Source organism: Carex rostrata, chromosome 28, assembly GCF_964058835.1.
Source record: "Carex rostrata chromosome 28, lpCarRost1.2, whole genome shotgun sequence".
NCBI classification, from domain to species: Eukaryota; Viridiplantae; Streptophyta; class Magnoliopsida; order Poales; family Cyperaceae; genus Carex; species Carex rostrata.
Window position 1 is genome coordinate 2,705,565 of NC_135945.1, and position 20,079 is coordinate 2,725,643.

Sequence of the window (20,079 nt, forward strand, 5' to 3'; positions counted from 1 at the left end):
ATAAGTATTGTGTTAGTAGTATTTAATAATTTTTTATCCGCTACATCTGACATGCATTCAAGCAGAATTAATTCAAAACGGTGATGTTGTTCTATATAGCACAGATGGCTGAATTGCATTTCTTTTGCTGGTTAGATCAAGTTTTTGTTTTTTTAAAATGCAACAAGTGAATGTTCCATTAAATAAGCATAGAATTTGAACTTACATTAAAGTCTGCTAGGTAATCACATTATCCTTATAATAATTTCAATGAAGGGCATATTAGACTGTAAACTAGCTGTCTACTCAAATACGCCCTCAGGTACTTTCTACCAGGTTAAGCATCCCTAGTTTAACTTACTACTATATTACAGCATCATATCAATTTTATACAAAATAGTTATGTTCCTCTCAACATATCTACTTCTCACTCATCATCTTCAATCTCTATCACTGGAATTTCCTGTTCAATATTGAAACATAGATAAAATGAAAAATGAACAACACCATATTCATATTCTTGTCAGTTCTCACTTCTAAAATTCATATTTTGGGTTAGATTAAGTTGATAAGTAGGCCATGAGATGTTTCAATCAAATGAACAGACAATTTCTTTCAACAGTTCATCTCACCAAACTCAGCGGTCCATACCCGCAAGTATAAATTTTGTTCTATAAATTTTCTGGTCTGTATTGGCATAACCTAATTAACCTTAGTGCAATAAACCTAGCAAATAATGCACAGTGTAAAGTAAACTACAACCAAAAGTACCTAGTTATTGTGCACTGGTGCTTGCACAACCACCACTACTGCTGCCTTTGATGTTTGCAAGTTCTTTCTTTAATTTCAAAATTTCAAGCCCGTACGTGCGTAGCTTATTTTTTAATTCGTCAGAAGCCTCAGTGAACTTTTGATGCATGATCTTGTGTTTCTTGTCTAATATTACACATTTCTTTTTGTACTCATCAAGCTTTTCTTGTGTCGAACAGTATCTACTCTGACAGTTTGTGAGCTCTGTCTCGTATCTCAATTTATCCTGTTCCATATAAGATTTTAACAACAAATTATAATATATATATGTGTCAGATGGTAGCTCGCGAATTTGTGCATCTAATTGCTAACAAGATAAACTGATGTAGAGAATCTTTTCCGATCTTATTTTTGTTGATTCATACAAAAGGGAAACGAGTGAGGGACTTGCTTATCTAACCAATAAAAGTAGAAGTGAGGCTAAGGTACTATGCATAGCGCATATTGGTATGTACTATGGATCAATATTTTCATTTTCAAAGTCCAAACAATCGATTTGAACCGTCCGACATGTTCTCCATTTGAAAATGTACTTTTGAATCAATTTTTACTTTTTTAAAAAAAAATTACTATTATTTTTTATAGGTACAAAATCACTTGATGTAAAGATTTTATATCTAAAAAATAATAAAAATATTCTAAAAAATGCAAAATATAATCTGCACGTACATTTTCATAAAGAAATCATGTTGAATGGTTCAGATTGACTATTTGGACTTTGAAAACAAAAATATTGATCCATAGTATGGACCAATCCGTGCTATGCATAGTACCATAGCCTCACTCAAAGTAGAATACAATATCTTCGAATGTATGGTACAGGTTAACGCACAAAGGTTGGGTATTAACTCTAAATGGTTTTAGGTACCTATTATAACATAGAGTTGAACATGCAAATCACAAAAATAAAAAATGTATAGACTAACACTTACATCCAGCATTTTTGCTTCCATGGAAGAAATTCTTGTTGCCAATTCATCTCTTTCCATTTTTGCATTCAATACCTGTCGAGATACAAATCCTCAATAAGTAACGACCAAAATTTTGGCTTGATACCGACAAGTTATGAGAGAAACATGTATTGGACATAATCTATTTGTAACATATGACATTTTTTCCTGTTTGTGTAATTATTCTCATAAGTCTTCTTCAATCAAAAATTGACAACTTGTGTTAAACTGATGCATGATTCAACATAATTGCATAATTGAATGTAAAGGCCAAATTTTTTTAGTTAGAGAAGTGCAATTAACTGGGCTTAATTTGCATGTAAATATCCTATTAGAAAGACAGTAAAAGAAAGTTAATTACCATTCGATCAGAACTTTGCCTAAGAATTTCACCCTCATTTATTTCCAAGCGCATCTTTTCATTTGTACACCTCAAAGCATCCTTTTCTTCCGTAATTGCAACAAGCTGACACTGCAAATCCTATAAATAGACAGTTTTAATTATTACCTATTTATATTGTTTATCCTTGATGCTGTGCATTTATTCATACAGTAAGCACTTAATGGCAGTGATATTTGCCATGAGATATGAAAAATATAATTTATAATGATACTTACATCACGTATCTTGGATTCCAGGGCAGTGATATTTGCCATGAGGTTGTCTTTCTCTGTTTTTAATTGTGAAATCTAAACACAAATAAAGAGCAAAGATTTATGTGAGGACGATGCTCATCAAACAAGCAAGAACCATAATTTGGTCTTAGATACTCTCTAGATAACATGTGCTATTTGAGTGCTGTTTGATGTCTTTTCTGTTCATTTACTTCAGTTTTTCATTTCTTCAATAACAAAATTTTGTTTTTGAGGACAAACAATGCTAATTTTATAGTTAAATTGAGGGTAACTGACAGTAATCTGTAATTGATTGGGCTTAATTCATAGTTAATAAGTGTCTAATAAAATGAAAAAAAAGTAAAGTAAATTACCATGTGATCAGAATTCCTTCTAAGTTTTTCTGCCTCGTTTAATTTCAAGCACAACTTTTCCTTTGTACCCATCAAAGAATCCTTTTCTTTTGTCACGGTGACCAGCTGAGGCTCCAAATCCTACAAAACCAGTATATTTTCTTCAAGTAAAATTTAAACCATCAATTGGAATACAGCATGGTAAGTTCAGGGAGTGCAGCTTGTACTAAAAATAACAGTAGTAATATTTGCCAAGTTGCCAGTTAAAAAAAAGGATATGAAAGTATAATTCAGTAATGACACTTACATCATATATCTTGGCTTCAAGAGCAGTGATCTTTGCCATGAGGTTGCCTTTCTCCCTTTCTAATTGTGATATCTAAGAACAAAGAAAGAGCAAAGATTGATTTGAACATGATGATCATCAAACAATCAAGAACCATATTTCGGGCTTTGATACCGTCTAGGTATTATAATACTACCATATGCTCAAGATGTGCTATTTGAGTGCTGTTTGATGTCTTTGCTGTTCATTTACTTCAAGTTTTCACTTCAATCACAAAATTTTGTTTTTGAGGATAAACTGTGTTAAACTGAATTTTGATTTTGAGGTAAATTACTGTGTGATCAAAATTCCTTCTAAGAACTTCCGCCTCATTAATTTTCAAGGACAATTTTTCATTTGTACACATGAAAGAATCCCTTTCTTTTGTCACAATGGCCAGCTGACGCTCCAAATCCTAGAAATAAAACCAGTATATTTTCTTCCTATCAAATTTAAAACCATCCAGTACAAGAGGGTTCATATGTGTCCGGTGTGCCTCCAATTCTAAAAAAACATTTGAAAAAAAATAAGATATGAAAGTATAACTCAGTAATGATACTTACATCACATATCTTGGCTTCAAGGGCAGTGATATTTGCCATGAGGTTGTCTTTCTCCATTTTTAATTGAGACATCTAAATACAAAGAAAGAGCAGAGATTTATTTGAAGATGATCTTTAAATAAGCAAGAAACATAATTCAGGCTCTGATACCACGTGCTATTTGAGTGTTGTTTGATGTCTTTGCTGTTCATTTCTTTCGAGCAAAACAGATTTAAAGGCACAAAGCCATTGGAGATTTACTGATGCAGCATTTGAAAGTAAAAGACTAATTTCAAATCCAAGGGTTACTGATTTAGATATAACTTATTTGCACAAGCGAATGAGTGGAAAAGGAAGCATGGATCACCATGTCATCAGAACTCTTCTTTAGAAGCTTATTTTCTTCTCTGTAAGCCTCCAGTTTAAGTTCGGCCTAAACAAACATTGAAACCATGGATCAAAAGAAGTTTTTATAGGAGAAAATATTTTAAATGTACAAAAAAATCCCAATCTCAAATTATAAATACTCCCCTATGCATTATGCAAAATAACCCAAACCTGAAAGACATTTTTCAGAAAACATGAGGTGCTACTACTAATTTTGAACATCAACTTATTCACATTAAAATACCTCCGACAAATCTTTGGATAATCTCTGAATCTCCTTGCCAGATATCTTTGTTTGCTCAATTACTTGAATAATTGTCCTTTCCTTCGATAGGCACATTGATTTTTGCATTTCTGCTTCTAGAAGGGCGTTAGTGAGTTGCTGTATTTATACAATAAATATTTAAAAAGGGGTTAGCATCCATCGTAGACAATCATCAAAAGCAAAGTTTAAATAAGAAATCCAACACTTTAGACAATATCTACATGGTACATATATCATCGCTATAGACAATAATGAGATTTGGTGCATATTTAACTTCACAGAACTACCACTAAGATAAGTTTAATTATCATTGATTTATAATTAGACCATACTCAAATCACATGAAATTTGAAAGATATAATATCTATATGTCCAAAAACATACTTATAAAGTTCAAATTTAGTTTTCAAGATTTTTTGAATCGATTTGAGAAATATTGTCAAGATTATCAAATAATTTTATCGTCAGATCATCATGTCCCTTTAAAAGGTTAACTGAACCCTTTTTTGGAACTGTAGCACCTCAATTCAGATTACCAAACCGACCTTGCAAGTTTGAAATGTAAGAATTGCATTTGCAGTTTTGGACATCAAGCAATTTAAAGTGGTCACATCCTCAACCATATGAAATGTAAGAAATACTTGAGAGTGAAAAAAATAATAGGTTCAATAGTACCATTTCCAGTTCTTCCTTTTCTTTTTGTGACGACTCACAACAAGATTCCAAACTTTGAATTGAAGATTCTGCCTCTTTTAGCTTCTGTGCCTGCAACACGAAAGAATTTTTAGCAAAAGAGAATAATTTATGTAAAAATTAGGAACTACAAGCATAGACCAAGAATCACCGAGCCAATCCAAGCATATCAGTATGTACTCTGATGCGGTATAACTGGTAAAGACTCTTTTGAATGATCTAGAATCTTTAGACTAAGTGATTTTCTACCTATCTAAAAAAATTCTAAAAAATGTAAATTTGGATCTACTAGTATATTTTCATATGGGGATCGTGTTGAACAGTTCAGATTGATTGTTTGAACTTTGAAAATATAGATATTGATCCATAGTACAGACCATTATGCGCTATGCATAGTACTCTAGCCTCACTCAGATAACTATATACCTTGTTTGCAACCTCATCCTTCAATGATCCTATTTCTGATTCTGTTGAGCTCATAATTTTAGAAAGTTCCTCAAGCTCAGAAGTCACAATATCAAGCCGAGTGAGTGCCTCTTCTTTTTCTGCTATAGTGTTCATCAGAGTCTCCTCCAACGAAGCAAGCTCTCTCTCCATTTCAACTGCATGCATCTGAAGGTTCTGGTACTCCCTCTGTAAGCATAAAGGGATCACAATTTGTAGGGATTAAGGGCATTCAATGCCTCATTTCATTATATTCAAAATATGCAAACAAGATCGTATATTCATTCTTCACCTTCTTTCAAAATTAACAGAGCTGAATAGAAAGGTCACTTGGATACAATCTGAAGAAACTGGGGGAAGGCTCGAATTCAAATTTTCCATGATTCTCAGGAACATATTATATTTAGGGTTTAGAAGGGGTACCAGTGTAAGTATAGTAAATAATGCAAAGAGTTAAATAACATTAAAATTTACACAAGTTTCAATCCGATTACAGAAATGGCCCTCAAAATATATTTATTCCGGTTGTGGTCCCCAATCAAAGTTCATATTTTGATCCTAACACCAACATATACTCGTTTTGTCAATACCATCATATTTCCATCCATAAACAAATAGAAATATTGGTCTGTGCCTTAGTGAAATGAGTCAGGTTGTAATAATTGGACTAATGTCAAAACCAGAGCGGAATTCTTCAACACTTGGGACCAACACGGAAATAGGACTAATTCAGAACCTATTTACCCTTACAATATTGTGTAGCTCCCTATGTGCTCTTTTTATTTTTGCTTCTATTTTATTGGGGGGGGGTGTTGGGAGCAGAGAAGAGAGAGAGAGAGTACAGTGAGCTTTGATTCGTGCTTTGATTCTTGCTTCCTGATATCACGTTCCAGAAGTGCCCTTTTGTTAGTCAGCTCCTTTATTTCTTTTGCGGCCTGCACTTTCTCGCCCTAAAAATAGACTCAAATTCAGAAAGTCGCCTATTTTTTGGATTCAACTTTAATAAAATTCTGATATCAATAAAATACAGGCTGTTGAGATCAGTAATGCACCAATTAAACCACATTAAACCCCAAGAGAAAACATATTGGGTTATTAGCCTCAATAGTGCTTAAACATCAACACAAAAGAAATGAATTGTCGTCACTTTCTGATTTTATAAACCAAATATCACCATATGCAGGTAACACAGTGAATTTCTCCAATTTACAGCTAAAACCGTAATTTTCCTTTTTTATCTATCTGCAGCTGAAACCAAAACCACTAATTCCAAGTTTGACTCCAATTCTTTGAGGAAGAACAAATCACTCCATAACTTGTTATCTAAAGAACCTACCACCAAAACTGTTGTTTGCTTGATTCTAGTTTTATTCAGTACACCAATAATATTAGACAGAACAAACGGCTAAGTTGTTGGATATACGTTGCAAAAATAAAAAAATAAAACCTAAGAAAAATAAAGAACAACACAAAAAAATAGTAACGTCACCTCAAGTTTAATTTTCTCATGTATGGAGGTCTTGAGCTTAGCTTCTGTATCCTTGAGTCTGGTCTTTATACGGTCAAGTTCTTTCCTTAGAGACTCAATTTCTCGTATGAGAGAAGAGGATGAAAGAATTGCAATCTCATTTTGCATCATCACCAGCTGAGTACACAATTCTTCTTTCTCTAATTCGTGTTGTTCTTTCATCTCCTGTTAGCATTTTCTTAAACAATTAGCAATATGAAGTACATAACTTGTATGCCCAAAATTGGGATTCCATATAATCCTCTTAAGCAAGGGAGTCTCACAAAAAGTGACTAAAATAACTTTCTTCACCATAGATTTGGAATTAAACTGCCACAAAAAAGGGGAGCTACATAGAGGATACTGTGTGTTTTTTAGGCTATGCATGGCATTTCTATATTTCTTCATAATGCAAAGGTGATCTTTATATATATTTTAGGGTTTTTAGGCTATACATGATACATTTATGTGAAACTGCCTCCTAGACTAAATTATACAATAAAGAATATATAAAATGATAATCCACTAGGTTGTGCAATTCTGGTTGCATAATGTCAAGAAAGAGGTGGATCTTTAATACCAAATACAAAGAAATTCTTTTACAATAACAAAAAAAAAAAAAATTTAACAAAAGAAAACAAAGCTTACATCCATGGTCTTCTCACGGTCTTTTATATCACACTTTATCTTTTCCATTTCACTTTGACAACCAATAAACTGACCTTTCAAGAGGCTCTGCAATTGACGGAACAAAATATGAAATCATTAATAATGTATATAGCATAAAGTCCAACAACCTGATGAGATAGATCTTCACAAAAAATATCAACGGACATATTTAATACCAAATACAAAGAAATTATTCTAACAACAACAAAAAAATGAATTTTCAACAAAAGAAAACAAAGCTTACAGCCATGGTCTTCTCACGGATATTTATATCACACTTCAAATTTTCAATTTCAGTTTGACTATCATTCAACTGACCTTCCAAAAAGCTCTGCAATTGACAGAAACAAAATATATATATTTTTTTAAAACCTTCGCAGAGGCACAGAAACAAAATATAAAATCATAACAATGTATATAGCATACAGTCAAACAACCTGACATCTTTAATACCAAATACAAAGAAATTCTTCTAACAATAAAAAAATGAATTTTTAACAAAAGAAAACAAAGCTTACAGCTATGATCTTCTCACGGCTATTTATATCACATTTCAACTTTTCATTTTCTCTTTGACAATCAATCAACTGACCTTCCAAGAGGCTCTGCAATTGACAGAGAGGAAATATCAGAAAAAATGGAAAATAGACATCTCTATATGAAATAAGGTTTGGGTCTAGTCGGGTTCAAGGTTCGTTTTTAGAGATGGTAAAACCAGACCAAACAAAACTACAAAAATGTGCCTGAAGATGCACAATGATAGAGTCTACACCAACCAAAAGGTATTATGCAAAATTAACCTGCTAATTTGATCAACGCCATATTAAGAAAAACCCGACCAACCCATAGACCACAATAGTAGACTAATTTTATTTGGAACCTGAAATGGTAAAAAATTATGACAGTAATATTACCTTCTCAAAATTAAGGTCCTTAGCTTTTCCAGACAATTGTATAGTTAGCATCTCGGATTCACTTAGAGACTCAATTTCGCGAATGAGAGAGGATGAAAGAACTGCAATCTCATTTTGCATCAGCACCAGCTTTTTACACAATTCTTCTCTCTCTAATTGGTGTTGTTCATTCATCTCCTGTTACCATTTTCTTAAACAATTAGAGATAGGAAATAAATAACTTGTATGCCCTTAAAAATCACCAATAATTTTCATACAAGAAGCATTTTATAAAATCGTCTTAATCAAGGGAGTCTCACAAAAAGTGACGAAAGATGTGGAAATAAACAACCACAAAAAAGGGAGATACATAGAGGATACTATGTGCTTTTTACGCTATGCATGACATTTCTATTTATTATTTCATCAGAATTCAAAGGTGATCTTTATCTCCCTTTCAGGGTGTACGTGATATATTTATGTGAAACAACTTTCTAGACTAAATTATACAATAAGTAATATACAAAATGATAGTTCTAAGAAAACAAATTCTGACTTTCACACTTGGGTTGCATAATTTCAAGAAAGAGAAAGATTTTCATACAAATAGCGAGGGACAATTTTAATACCAAACACAGAGAAATTCTTCTAACAATAAAAAAGAAATGAATTTTTAACAAAAGAAAACAAAGCTTACATCCATGATCTTCTCACGGTCTTTTATATCACACTTTAACTTTTCCATTTCATTTTGACAATCAATCAACTGACCTTTCAAGAGGCTCTGCAATTGATGGAAAAAAAATATCAAATCATTAACAATGCATATTGCACATAGCATACAGTCAAACAACCTAACAAAGTAGATCTTCACAAAAATAGCAAGGAGGGACATCTTTAATATCAAAGAGAAAGAAATTCTTATAATAATAAAAGAAAAAGCAAATGAATTTCTACCAAAATAAAACAAAACTTACAGCCATGGTCTTCTCACGGATATTTATATCACACTTCAAATATTCCATTTGACTTTGACAATCAATCAATTGACCTTGCAAGAGGTTCTGCAATTGACAGAAAGGAAATATCAAAAACATAGAAAAGACATCTCTATATGAATTTAGATATTATAAAACCAGACACCAACAAAACTACATAACGATGCCTGATGGTGCACAAAGATAGCCTACACCAATAAAAGGAAAAAGATACAAAAAATCCTTCAAACAATAAAAAGGAAAAGGAAATGAATTTTTAACAAACTAGGAAAAAAAAAACTTACATCCATGGTCTTCTCACGGCTATTTACATCACATTTCAACTTGTCAATTTCATTTTGACAATCCTTCAACTGACCTTCCAAGTGGCTCTGAAATTGACAGAAATAAAATATCAAAAACATGGAAAATAGACATCTATATATGAAGTCAGAGATGGTAAAACCAGACCCGACAAAACTACATAAGGGTGCCTGAAGGCACACAAAGATAGAGCCTACACCAACTAAAAGGTACTATGCAAAATTAACCTGCTAATTAGATCCACCCCATATTGAGAAAAACCCGACCGGCCCATATTGTGTCACGACCTTTAGTGACCCATGGACTGCAAATTGATGTCAACAGTAGACTACTTTTATTTGAAAGCTGAAATAGTAAATAATTATGACAATAATATTACCTTCTCTATATTAAGGTCCTTAGCTTTTCCAGACATCTGTATAGTAATCATCTCAGATTCACTAAGAGACTCAATTTCACGTATGAGAGAAGAGGATGAAAGAACTGCAATCTCATTCTGCATCATCACCAGCTGATTACACAATTCTTGTTTCTCAAATTCATGTTGTTCTTTCACCTCCTGTCAGCATTTTCTTGAACAATTAGAGATAAGAAGTAAAATAACTTGTATACCCTTAAAAATCACCAAAAATTGCAATACACATCCATTGCAAAACAAGAAGCATTCCATATAATCCTCTTAATCAAGGAAGTCTCCCAAAAAGTGACTAAATTATCTTTTTTCCCCATAGATGTGGATATAATCTGTCATAAATAAAGGGAAGCTACATACAGGATACTCTGTGCTTTTTAGGTTCTGCATGGCATTTCTATATTTCTTGATAATGCAAAGGTGATCTTTACCTCTTGGAGGGTTGTACGAGTTACATTTATGTGAAACTACCTCCTAGACTAAATTTACAATAAAGAATACATAAAATAGGCTCTGCGAAGAATTTGAAAGATATATATACAATGATAGTTCCAAAATAAAATTCAGATTTTTGCACTTGGGTGGCTGGGTTTTTAGCAATTGAGGCTTCATTGAACAGATATATCAAGCTTTTAGCTTATTTTTCCTTTTCCTCCTCTTGTTGGACATGTTTTGAACCAGGTTTGTGCAAGTTTAATTGCACAATTTCAAGAGGAAAATCATTAATCATGTATATAGCATACAGTCAACAACCTGAAAAGATAGATCTTCGCAAAAAATAGCGAGGGACATCTTCAATACATAGATACAAAAGAAATTCTTCGAGCAAAAAAAAAAAAAAAAAGAAATGAATTTTTAACAAAAGAAAAAAAGCTTACAGCCATGGTCTTCTCACTGCTATTTATAACACACTTTAACTTTTCATTTTCATTTTGACAATCAATCAACTGACCTTCCAAAAGTCTCTGCATTTAACAGAAAAAAAATATCATAAAATATGGAAAATAGACATCTCTATATGAAGTTAGAGAAGGTAAAACCAGACCCAAGAAAACTACATAAAGGTGCCTGCAGAAACACAGAGATAGTCTACACCAATCAAAAGGTGTTGTGCAAAATTAACCTGCTCATTCGATCACCCCATATTGAGAAAAACCCAACCGACTCATATCAAATCATGACCTGTAGTGGTGCAAGGACTGCAAATTGACCTCAACAGTAGACTACTATTTGGAATCTGAAATGGTAAAAAATTATGACAGTAATAATCACCTTCTCTAAATTAAGGTCCTTAGCTTTCCCAGACAATTGTATAGTGAGCATCTCAGATTCACTTAATACAGTTTTGAATTCCAAGATATCTCCATCAGCAGATGATTTGACCTCCTAAAAAGCATAATATTCAGAAGTGTTAGACGACAAACTATGAATCACATTTTAGTAAACAAACCAACCAGATAGGAGTCTGTATCCTCTGAGATATCTCAAAATGCAGGGGAACCAGTATTATCATGCTTTGAGAATCGTGCAGAAAAGATAAAGGGGAGCATATATGTTACGAATTTTACAAAGACATATACATCTATTAGTACCTGCAGCATCTTTGACAAGGTGGAGAAATTCTGGAAAAGCTCCTCAACAAAGGAGACCAGACCATCTGTTGAGTGTTTCGATTGACCCACAAGTAACTCTAGCCCTTGAACTGCTTCTAATACTTCAACGTGGATGGGACCCACATTTTCCTGAAAAGTTATGGTAGAGCCAGTTTTCAGAATAAATCATTGTTTTCTCAAGTTGTGTAGATGTTACCACATGAAAGCATACTAAAAAACCCAAAAAATATAAGTAAGATAATTGCACAGATCACTAAATCAAGACCACATTGGTAAGTTGGTAACAACAGAGAAAATTTTCAAAATTGCATCTGCAACTATATGGGTATGTGTTATAGAGGGTATGTGTTATAGAAGAAGGTAAAAGAGAAATTATACTAGTGAGGTTTCTTCAAATGATTTTGCCAAAGAAACTTTTTCTTGAGCAATCCTAGCCTCCTCATGTGCCTTAACTACTTCTTGCTGCATCTATATCAAACAACAACAAAAATTTATTCTCAAAGACTAAGGAAGCACAGCAATGCAAAAGGATATATTTGCAAATTGTAATAGAAAAGAAGCTTGAGAGCTTCCAAATCCATTAAATGAAGCTGAATCCAATCAGAGATACTAGGTACAAGAATTTTCAGTCGCTAACTGCATAAATAAAGTAATTGATATATTGATCATAAAAAAACTAGAAAAATAGAAAAAGGAGAATCTCATAATCATTTACCTCTTCATACTTCTTTGTGAAAGAGTTGTTTTGCTGAGTTGCCAGCTTGAGTACATTATCCAAATCATTCTGAGTCGATGCCTTCTCCAATTCTAGCAATTTATTCTGCACATACACAGTTATAATAGCCTATAACATTTACACCTGATACTATTTGTAATTTGCAAAGGGCTTCTGAGAAGGAAAGGTCAAGTTCTGAATAGTTACAATATTGGAACTCAACGTAACTATGAAGTCTCCCTCCTTTTACCATCCTAATAAATCTTTGATTAGAATCGTAACTGGTATTCTCTAACAATAACATGGCAAATTAAAGAATGTGCTTCAAATGGTTGATATTTCAATTTGTAGAGAAACCAGCAGCTCTTTTGCAAAGCTGTACATTTCAAGAATAAACACTAATAAGGAAGTATGACATATATCACCTGATCTTCTAATTGTTTGATAATCAAAATGGCTTCTGATTCTCTCAGTGTTAAGCTTTGAATCTTACTTCTCCCGGGAGTTCCTACTTGTTCATTAGACTTTTCACTTGAACTACAGTATTCAATCTTCTCATTGTTTTCCTGAGAAAAACAAATAAAGCAAGCAAATAAGTCAAAATAAGAATCTACATTAAAAAAAAATGTACTTTTCAAGGAAGAATTCATGCATTAGAACATCCTTTAACAATAACATAGCTATTACTATTGTAAGCCATTACATAACAATGATATATAACTAAATCAACTTTATTTTTTTTTTTCCTCTTCAAGTACTTTATTGTTTTGTTGCACTCTGAGATATCAGATGAAGATGATTTCAGTTAAGCAGTAGACAATTAGGAGTCCGGCTAGTATAACATTGGTGTCATATGACACTAATTTCAAAATTGATTAAATAGACTTCAAACGATTAATCCAAACCGTTCAAACCAATTTACTTTACGAGTGATGCGTTTACATGTAATTTTTTTATATTTTTGAGTTATTTTTAGTATCAAATCAAGCGGTACAAATGTTTAAAAATGAATGTATTAAAATTAACTTAAAAACTCACTCATTTGACCGCTTGACTTCATACTAAATAAATTCGAAAATTTATAAATTTGCATATAAATGCACAACTAATGAAGTAAATCGGTTTGAACGGTTTGGATTCACCGTTTGAAGTCGATTCGATAGATTTTAGAGTTGGTGTTATATAGGTTTAAATGACACTGATGTTATATTAGCCATACTCGACAATTAGATTAATTGATACTATATTAGATCTGAGTGCCATCAGTTGCGGCTTATCGTGTACCAATAAGTTAATAAGTTGGGTTGTATTTAATTTTCTCAAACTAATAATTCACAACTAAAGATAAATTGAATTTAAAATGGCATGTATTGGATCTTAATTCAAGATTTAATTGCAAATGTACCTTAGAGTTAATCTTCCTTCTGCTGGTAACATTCAACAAAGAGAGGGCATCAGGGAAAGGAATCTCGCCTGTATTTCTATTCTCGAGTTCATCCAGGAAAGACTCATCTTCTTCCATTAGTGTTTCAAAAGGGACGAGTGCTGCGCCGGAGCTTGCTCTATGCGACTTTGAAGTATCCTAGGTTAACATTCAGAACCATCAAGTAAAAATTTGCCTCTTGATATAGGATTTAGGACTTACAATCTTCTGGGTATGGATTCCGATTGTATATCTACTGTTAGATAGAACCGTATTTCATTTTTAAAATCAGCTTACCTTATTTATTTAATTTGTTTTTGGGAGCAACTGGTTGATTACCAGTACAAAATTACCAAGTACCCCAGCTGATTCAAGTATAAATGGCTGGTGGGGGTTTCACAGATGTGTTGCACTAACACAATAATTGCTGGTAAAGAATCTGAAACAACAAGTTAATCAAAATATACTAATATAGTAAACATCGTCTCAAAATAAGATTAAAATTAATGGTACCTCAGCTACATCTTGCGTTGCAGAATGTGCAGGGCACCAAGTTACCCTTCTCTTCTTCTGACTCTTTAATGAAAAATAAGAAGAAATGCGGAAACATAAGAAAGAATAACATTGATTGAATAAACACCAAATAAAGACGTCAAAATTCACAAAATAATTATAGGGTCATTGCCTTAATTGAAAGGTATGCAACTGATGCAGTACATGTGAGTTTGGCATGGAAATATTGATTACAGTAGAGTACCTACTAATGAATTTTTAGCATTTACCTTTAAAGAAGGAGCAGTTTTTTCATCTCTGTCGGATAAAAGAACCAACGAGCTTAGATTCTCTATTTTTCTGGCTTGTTCAAGTAATCTCTCTTCTCTCTGTGCCTTAGCCTTTTTCTCTTCCTCCAACTCTAGAGAGATTCTCTCTTTCTCCAACTCACTCTATAAGCAAAAATTTATTTCTTCAACTGTGAGACAACTTAATTTTTTTTTTCCATCAATCTGAGCATTGTTTTTCAATTAGACTATAGGTAAAACTTCTGGAATAAACAGTAAGTTAATTATCACACACTAATAAAAGCAGACATTAATCAAAAGGAGGAATACAAAAGTGAATACATACCAGCCTTTCCAAGTACAGTACAACTATCAGAAATACAAAAGAAATTACAGAACAAACCTGTAGCAGGGTATTTCTTAGAGTTAGTATCTGCTCCTCCCACTCCTCGTTGTGAGAGACCTAATTAGTCCAAGAAAAGTTTCCTTAGCAAGTGTGGAACTGTAAATAGATAGACATAATTGTATAACTAAAGAGAGAGAGGAAGGAATAAAAGGAGGAAGGAGAATGTACATCTAATTTGGCTTGGAGCTCTTCTATCATTTTCTTCTGACGCTTTAGCAAAGCTGCATCTGTCACTATCTGTTGTCAATACATCAAAGAAATCATCTATTAGAAACTTTTTTTTCCAGCTTTGTTATTCTTCTCTCAATGTAAATTTATTAAACCAAGAATATTGGTTCTGTAGGCTTAATTGATTAAAAGAAAAAAAATAAAAGGCTAACTTTAAAATTAAAGAGAGATGAAAGATACTACGCATGAGCACACATACCTCATTGACCTGTGCACAGTTAGTAACCCTCTTAGCTTTGCTCGCAAACTGCAAACTGCTTTTTGTCTCATCAGCATGTATCTACCATAGAGAAAAAGGTTTTATAAAAATTAACAGCACTGGTAATAAATTCTGAACTTCCTATGATTATTTTATTCTTTATTCATACCTGTGCCAGTGTGATATTGCATATGATGGCTGTGTTGGCATTCCCACCTAGAGCGGGTTGCAGTATGCGTGTCAGCTTACTGTCCCGGTATGGTACATGCCCCCTGTGTCACACATAATTTACCATTAGATAAAACATGAAAAATTGATACCAATAGTGTAGAAATGAATGAAGGTAAACTAGTATTGGTACATGCCAGTAATGAAATCCAGAGTAATAACTGACTAATAGAACTGTACAATTTTTGTGCTTATGATCTATGTTTATTGTAACATTAAATATTTTTATATTTACCTCTGGAAAAACACCCAATATATTTCACATTTGCATATGATACCCAACTTCTTTTTAAATTCATTTACCAAAAACACCCAACATTATGCTGAAATATGACAAATAGACATTATAATAAAAGCTGACAATTTTAACCCCAAGCCCTAACTGTTCAAAGCACAGACAACAATAATTTCTATTAGCATTTTTTCCTAAGCAGTTGGGTTTTAATATTCATATAACCTAGAATGTATTGGGTTTAGTTGCCAATAAGATCAAGATTGGGTATCTTGTTTGCAAAATCAGTAAAACGAAAAGTGTAATTTTGAGGAAACATCTATGTTACGATAGAATTAGGAAAATGGAATACCCACTTACCCTTGGTTCTGGGCCCCTTCGCTCAGTTTCTGTATGACACTACCAAGTGTTAGAAGGCTTTTATTAATATGAGATCCCTCTTTGAGTCTCTTTCCTTCTGCACCTGTTTTTGCCACCCGCTCTGATCCCGCCAAATCAACCAAATTCTACAAGAAAATAAAAGATTGGACAATAAATAAATATCATAACTAGAGTTTTAAAAGGAGACTATATCATGAATACTCCCAACAAAACAGGAAGTTACAAGTGGGGAATTCAGCAAGCTACCCTCGTTTACAACTATACCCTTATTTGGCTTCTTTCAAGATAAATAAAATAATAAAGGATGGTTCCAGAAATATTTAGAACTGTTTTAGAGGAATATGCTTGAGTTTACTCTTTACAGGAATTTGCTTTATATATTTGAATTTATTTCATCACTTATTTCCTCCCAAGGAAGGAGTGAAAAGTAATTTTACAACTTTTTAATAAACTATCAGAAGGTAAGGAACACAGATATATTTCCCATTCTTTCCAAGATCAGTTGGAATATTAGTTATTTGGTACGAATATGATTAATATTTTTCATACCAGAACAGACACCCGGACTGCATCACATGAGTCATTAAGCTCAGTATCCTCCAATTTTTCCCTGCTTTCAATTATCTGCAATAGTTTTTAAGATTTATCAGATGTACTATTTCAGTAAATGAGAAGCTGATGAGGACTAAATCACAAGACAAAAAAGGTCAAATTCTACCATTCGGAAAATAGTGTGCGATCTGCTGCTATAGAGGTTCATGTTAGTCTCTCCTATGTGCCGATGAGCTGAATAAAAAAAAACACAGTGCAATCCGATAAAACATCAAAAAAGACTTAGAAAGAAAGTAACAGAGGATTTTCCACTCAGAATGTAAATGCAATTGCAATCTTTGTATGCTATGAATTACATGCAATTAGACATATGTTAAATATCCTCTGTTATGAACTATTTTTTAATTTCTCTCTTTTGAGATTGATCTGTTACAGTCTTACAGAGAATGTGGAAGAGTGCTGTGATCAATTATGAACTATTATAACATATAAGATTAAATATCAAGAGAAGATTACATTCACCAAACTTCATAAGATCGAGTACTTGCTCTGGACAATTAACAATCTCTTCCTTCAAGCCAGCCACATAGATGCCCCTCTTTACAAATCAAAAATATAATAACAGAAATAGATATCAGAAAGAGTGTACTTGCGTGTGGAAGAAACTGTAAAAAATCACAACTAAAATTAAAACTAGGATATCACAAGAGTGCACCTGCCTATAAACCTAACATTAATTGTACTTTTTATATGTACTTGAATTTGCTTTACAATACTCTTTTATTAACATTACAATGGCAAATATTAACCTCTACTACAAAATAAAATGAAGCAGAATTTCTTTATATAAGTTTTTCCCAAATAATGGAAGGTTGGTTGTTCCCAGAAACATTTATTAAATTTAGGGAATGCAGAAATTCCAGGGAAAGAAACAAAAGCTGAGTTAATACGGTACAATACCTCAATATTCTCATGAATTTGGAGCTTTCTGTGCTCTGGTGCTAATAGGTCATTTATTTCTTCATTATAAATTTCCATATATGACACCCGTAGAAGAAACTCGCGATCTCCGGTCTATAGAATTAAAATAAGATTCCAATAACTTGCCAAAAATATTAATAAGAAATTAGGGGATCTTCTATATAAATAAATCTGGTACTGACTGGGAAAACTAAAACCAAGGACAATTGACACATTAACTAACATTTCTAGGATAAACATTTCTCCTTCATTCAAGGGTATTCCTGTCAATTGGTAGACTAGAATGTGAAATGTGTACATATTCAACAGGATTCAATTCAAAATTCCAAAATAATAAAAAAAGTAATGGACCTCTTGAATTGTATGAAATAGGTCTTGGATAGCTAGAGGGATTATTCCTGGCTCGGCATTAGACCCCTTCATAGTATGTGTTTTACCACTGCTGGTTTGCCCATATGCAAAAACGGTACCTGTATGTCATCATCCAAAGATAACAAATCAGAACCGCAAACAGCAAAACAATGGAATGGGTAAAACATGAAAAGTATCAAATTATATTTAATTCCTTCTTTCAATAAAGAAAAAACAAAAATTTCTCCCTCTTTTGTTTAGGGTTTAGGGTTTAAATACAGTGAAATGGAGGTATCCAACAATGCATAAACACTTCTCTCACTTTCAAAGGGGTACAAGCATCCTTTCTTGTGTTATGTAGGGCTCTACAGATATTTCACATTTCAAAGCGGGAGAATTGATATTTTGAAAATGTTCAATATAGCTGAGTTATTAGTTTTGGCTTCCATCAACCATCAAATATTAATAACTTTAATTACCATTGAATCCTGAAACGGCTGAAGCTACGATGTCTTGAGTTCGTGCTTCATAGACGTCCTTGTTTTTGCAATTCTCGGAAAAAATTCTATCTGTTGCCAATACAAACATAATAAACCAACATCAATTCAGTTAATGAGTTAAAAGAACAACTACAAATTACAGATATTTGAACCTTATAACTACACAAAAGCGAAATTGCAACAAAAAAGGAGGGAATCATTGAACAAAATAGAGACAGAGAAGAGGCGAAACTGTACCAAATTCGAATTTTTGGGACTGATTGGGGAGAGAAATGGAGTTGGCATTGATTTGCCACGGCACTGACTTCGATTCCTCCGGAAGAAGGGGCCTCACGCGCACAGCAACATATATTCTCTCCATTTGAAGCTCTTTCTCCTTCTCTCCAGTTGTGTGAGTCATCACAACTGTCAGAACCAAAAAATTTACAACTTCAATTCAATTCAGTTCAATAGAATCGATTTTATATAGAAATTTTCAGATTAGAAAGATTTTCATACTATCAATGCCATCAGCTAGGGTTTTTTTATTTCAGCAAAAAAAAAAGCGGCTCGAACCTGGACAAGGTCGTTCTCCTCTCGGTGATTTTGCTGGGGATCTCGCGGGGTTTCACCGTGCTTCACCGTTTCAGCGCTTTATCCGTACGATTCTCGCCCAAAAAATTGGCGAGGATTTGGTGACGCGATTTCTCCCTGTTGAAATCCCGTCGACTGAAACCGATCCGACAACTTCTCCACTTCCGATCAGCTTCTCGCCGGAAATGGGGAGAGAGAGAGAGAGAGGAAGACACTCGCTTCAGTAGACTGGATGAGTAAGAGACGAGAGAAGAAGAGAAGGGATATCTCCGTTTCCGTTTTGAGATTCGTGCCAGATTAAAACTGACGACTTGGATCTCATTCTACTCAGTCAGGTACTGTACTGAGATCTCATTCTAATCGGTCTGAGTTCCCTAAGGTAACCCGAATTTTTAGTTTAGATCAAGACCGTCCAATTATAATCTGGCCAATCCTGTCCTACGTGGGGCGCACCGGGTACTTTAATCTAACGGTCTATATCTAAACACAAATATTGGGTTACTTTAGAAGAACTGACTCCGGCGGGATCAAGTTGCTTTTTGGGCGGCTTATTATAAATTGTAAATGAACTTCCCGCTCATTGGATTTCGAAATGAAGGGTAAAGATTTTAACAGAGCATCGTTAGCTTCATGCAGCGCATGGACTACAAAATTAAAACAAAGGCTAGAAGTTTTTATGCGCTACATAAAGCCAAAACTACTCTGTTAAAATCATTCCCCGAATTGAAGATCACAAGTTCTCGTCTCTATCTGAAATTAATTAGCAACTAACT

General features: G+C 33.4%; 1 protein-coding gene across 2 annotated transcripts; it reads right to left on the reverse strand.

Moving 5' to 3' along the window:
• Positions 1-370: 370 nt before the first annotated feature.
• On the reverse strand, positions 371-19,533 carry LOC144545768 (P-loop containing nucleoside triphosphate hydrolases superfamily protein). 2 transcript variants are annotated; one of them, XM_078294326.1, is made up of 45 exons: positions 19,289-19,533; positions 18,971-19,138; positions 18,713-18,802; positions 18,234-18,352; positions 17,862-17,975; positions 17,418-17,499; positions 17,068-17,135; positions 16,899-16,973; positions 16,329-16,474; positions 15,678-15,780; positions 15,509-15,589; positions 15,250-15,318; positions 15,079-15,138; positions 14,679-14,840; positions 14,410-14,472; positions 13,879-14,055; positions 12,899-13,039; positions 12,474-12,578; positions 12,137-12,226; positions 11,738-11,887; positions 11,418-11,531; positions 11,024-11,110; positions 10,113-10,292; positions 9,715-9,801; positions 9,410-9,496; positions 9,130-9,216; positions 8,454-8,630; positions 8,058-8,144; positions 7,784-7,870; positions 7,519-7,605; positions 6,853-7,056; positions 6,206-6,313; positions 5,346-5,552; positions 4,902-4,991; positions 4,206-4,343; positions 3,942-4,007; positions 3,596-3,667; positions 3,328-3,447; positions 3,015-3,086; positions 2,729-2,848; positions 2,358-2,429; positions 2,101-2,220; positions 1,722-1,793; positions 751-1,015; positions 371-442 (listed from the first exon to the last, which is right to left on the reverse strand). In XM_078294326.1, exons 2-44 carry the CDS (start codon positions 19,131-19,133, stop codon positions 755-757), a joined length of 4,860 nt encoding a protein of 1,619 aa, XP_078150452.1. In that variant the 5' UTR covers positions 19,134-19,138; positions 19,289-19,533; the 3' UTR covers positions 371-442; positions 751-754. The 2 variants fall into 2 exon arrangements, with proteins under 2 accessions (XP_078150452.1, XP_078150453.1); XM_078294327.1 differs by lacking the exons at positions 2,729-2,848; positions 3,015-3,086; positions 3,328-3,447; positions 3,596-3,667.
• Between the last annotated feature and the right edge of the window lie 546 nt (positions 19,534-20,079).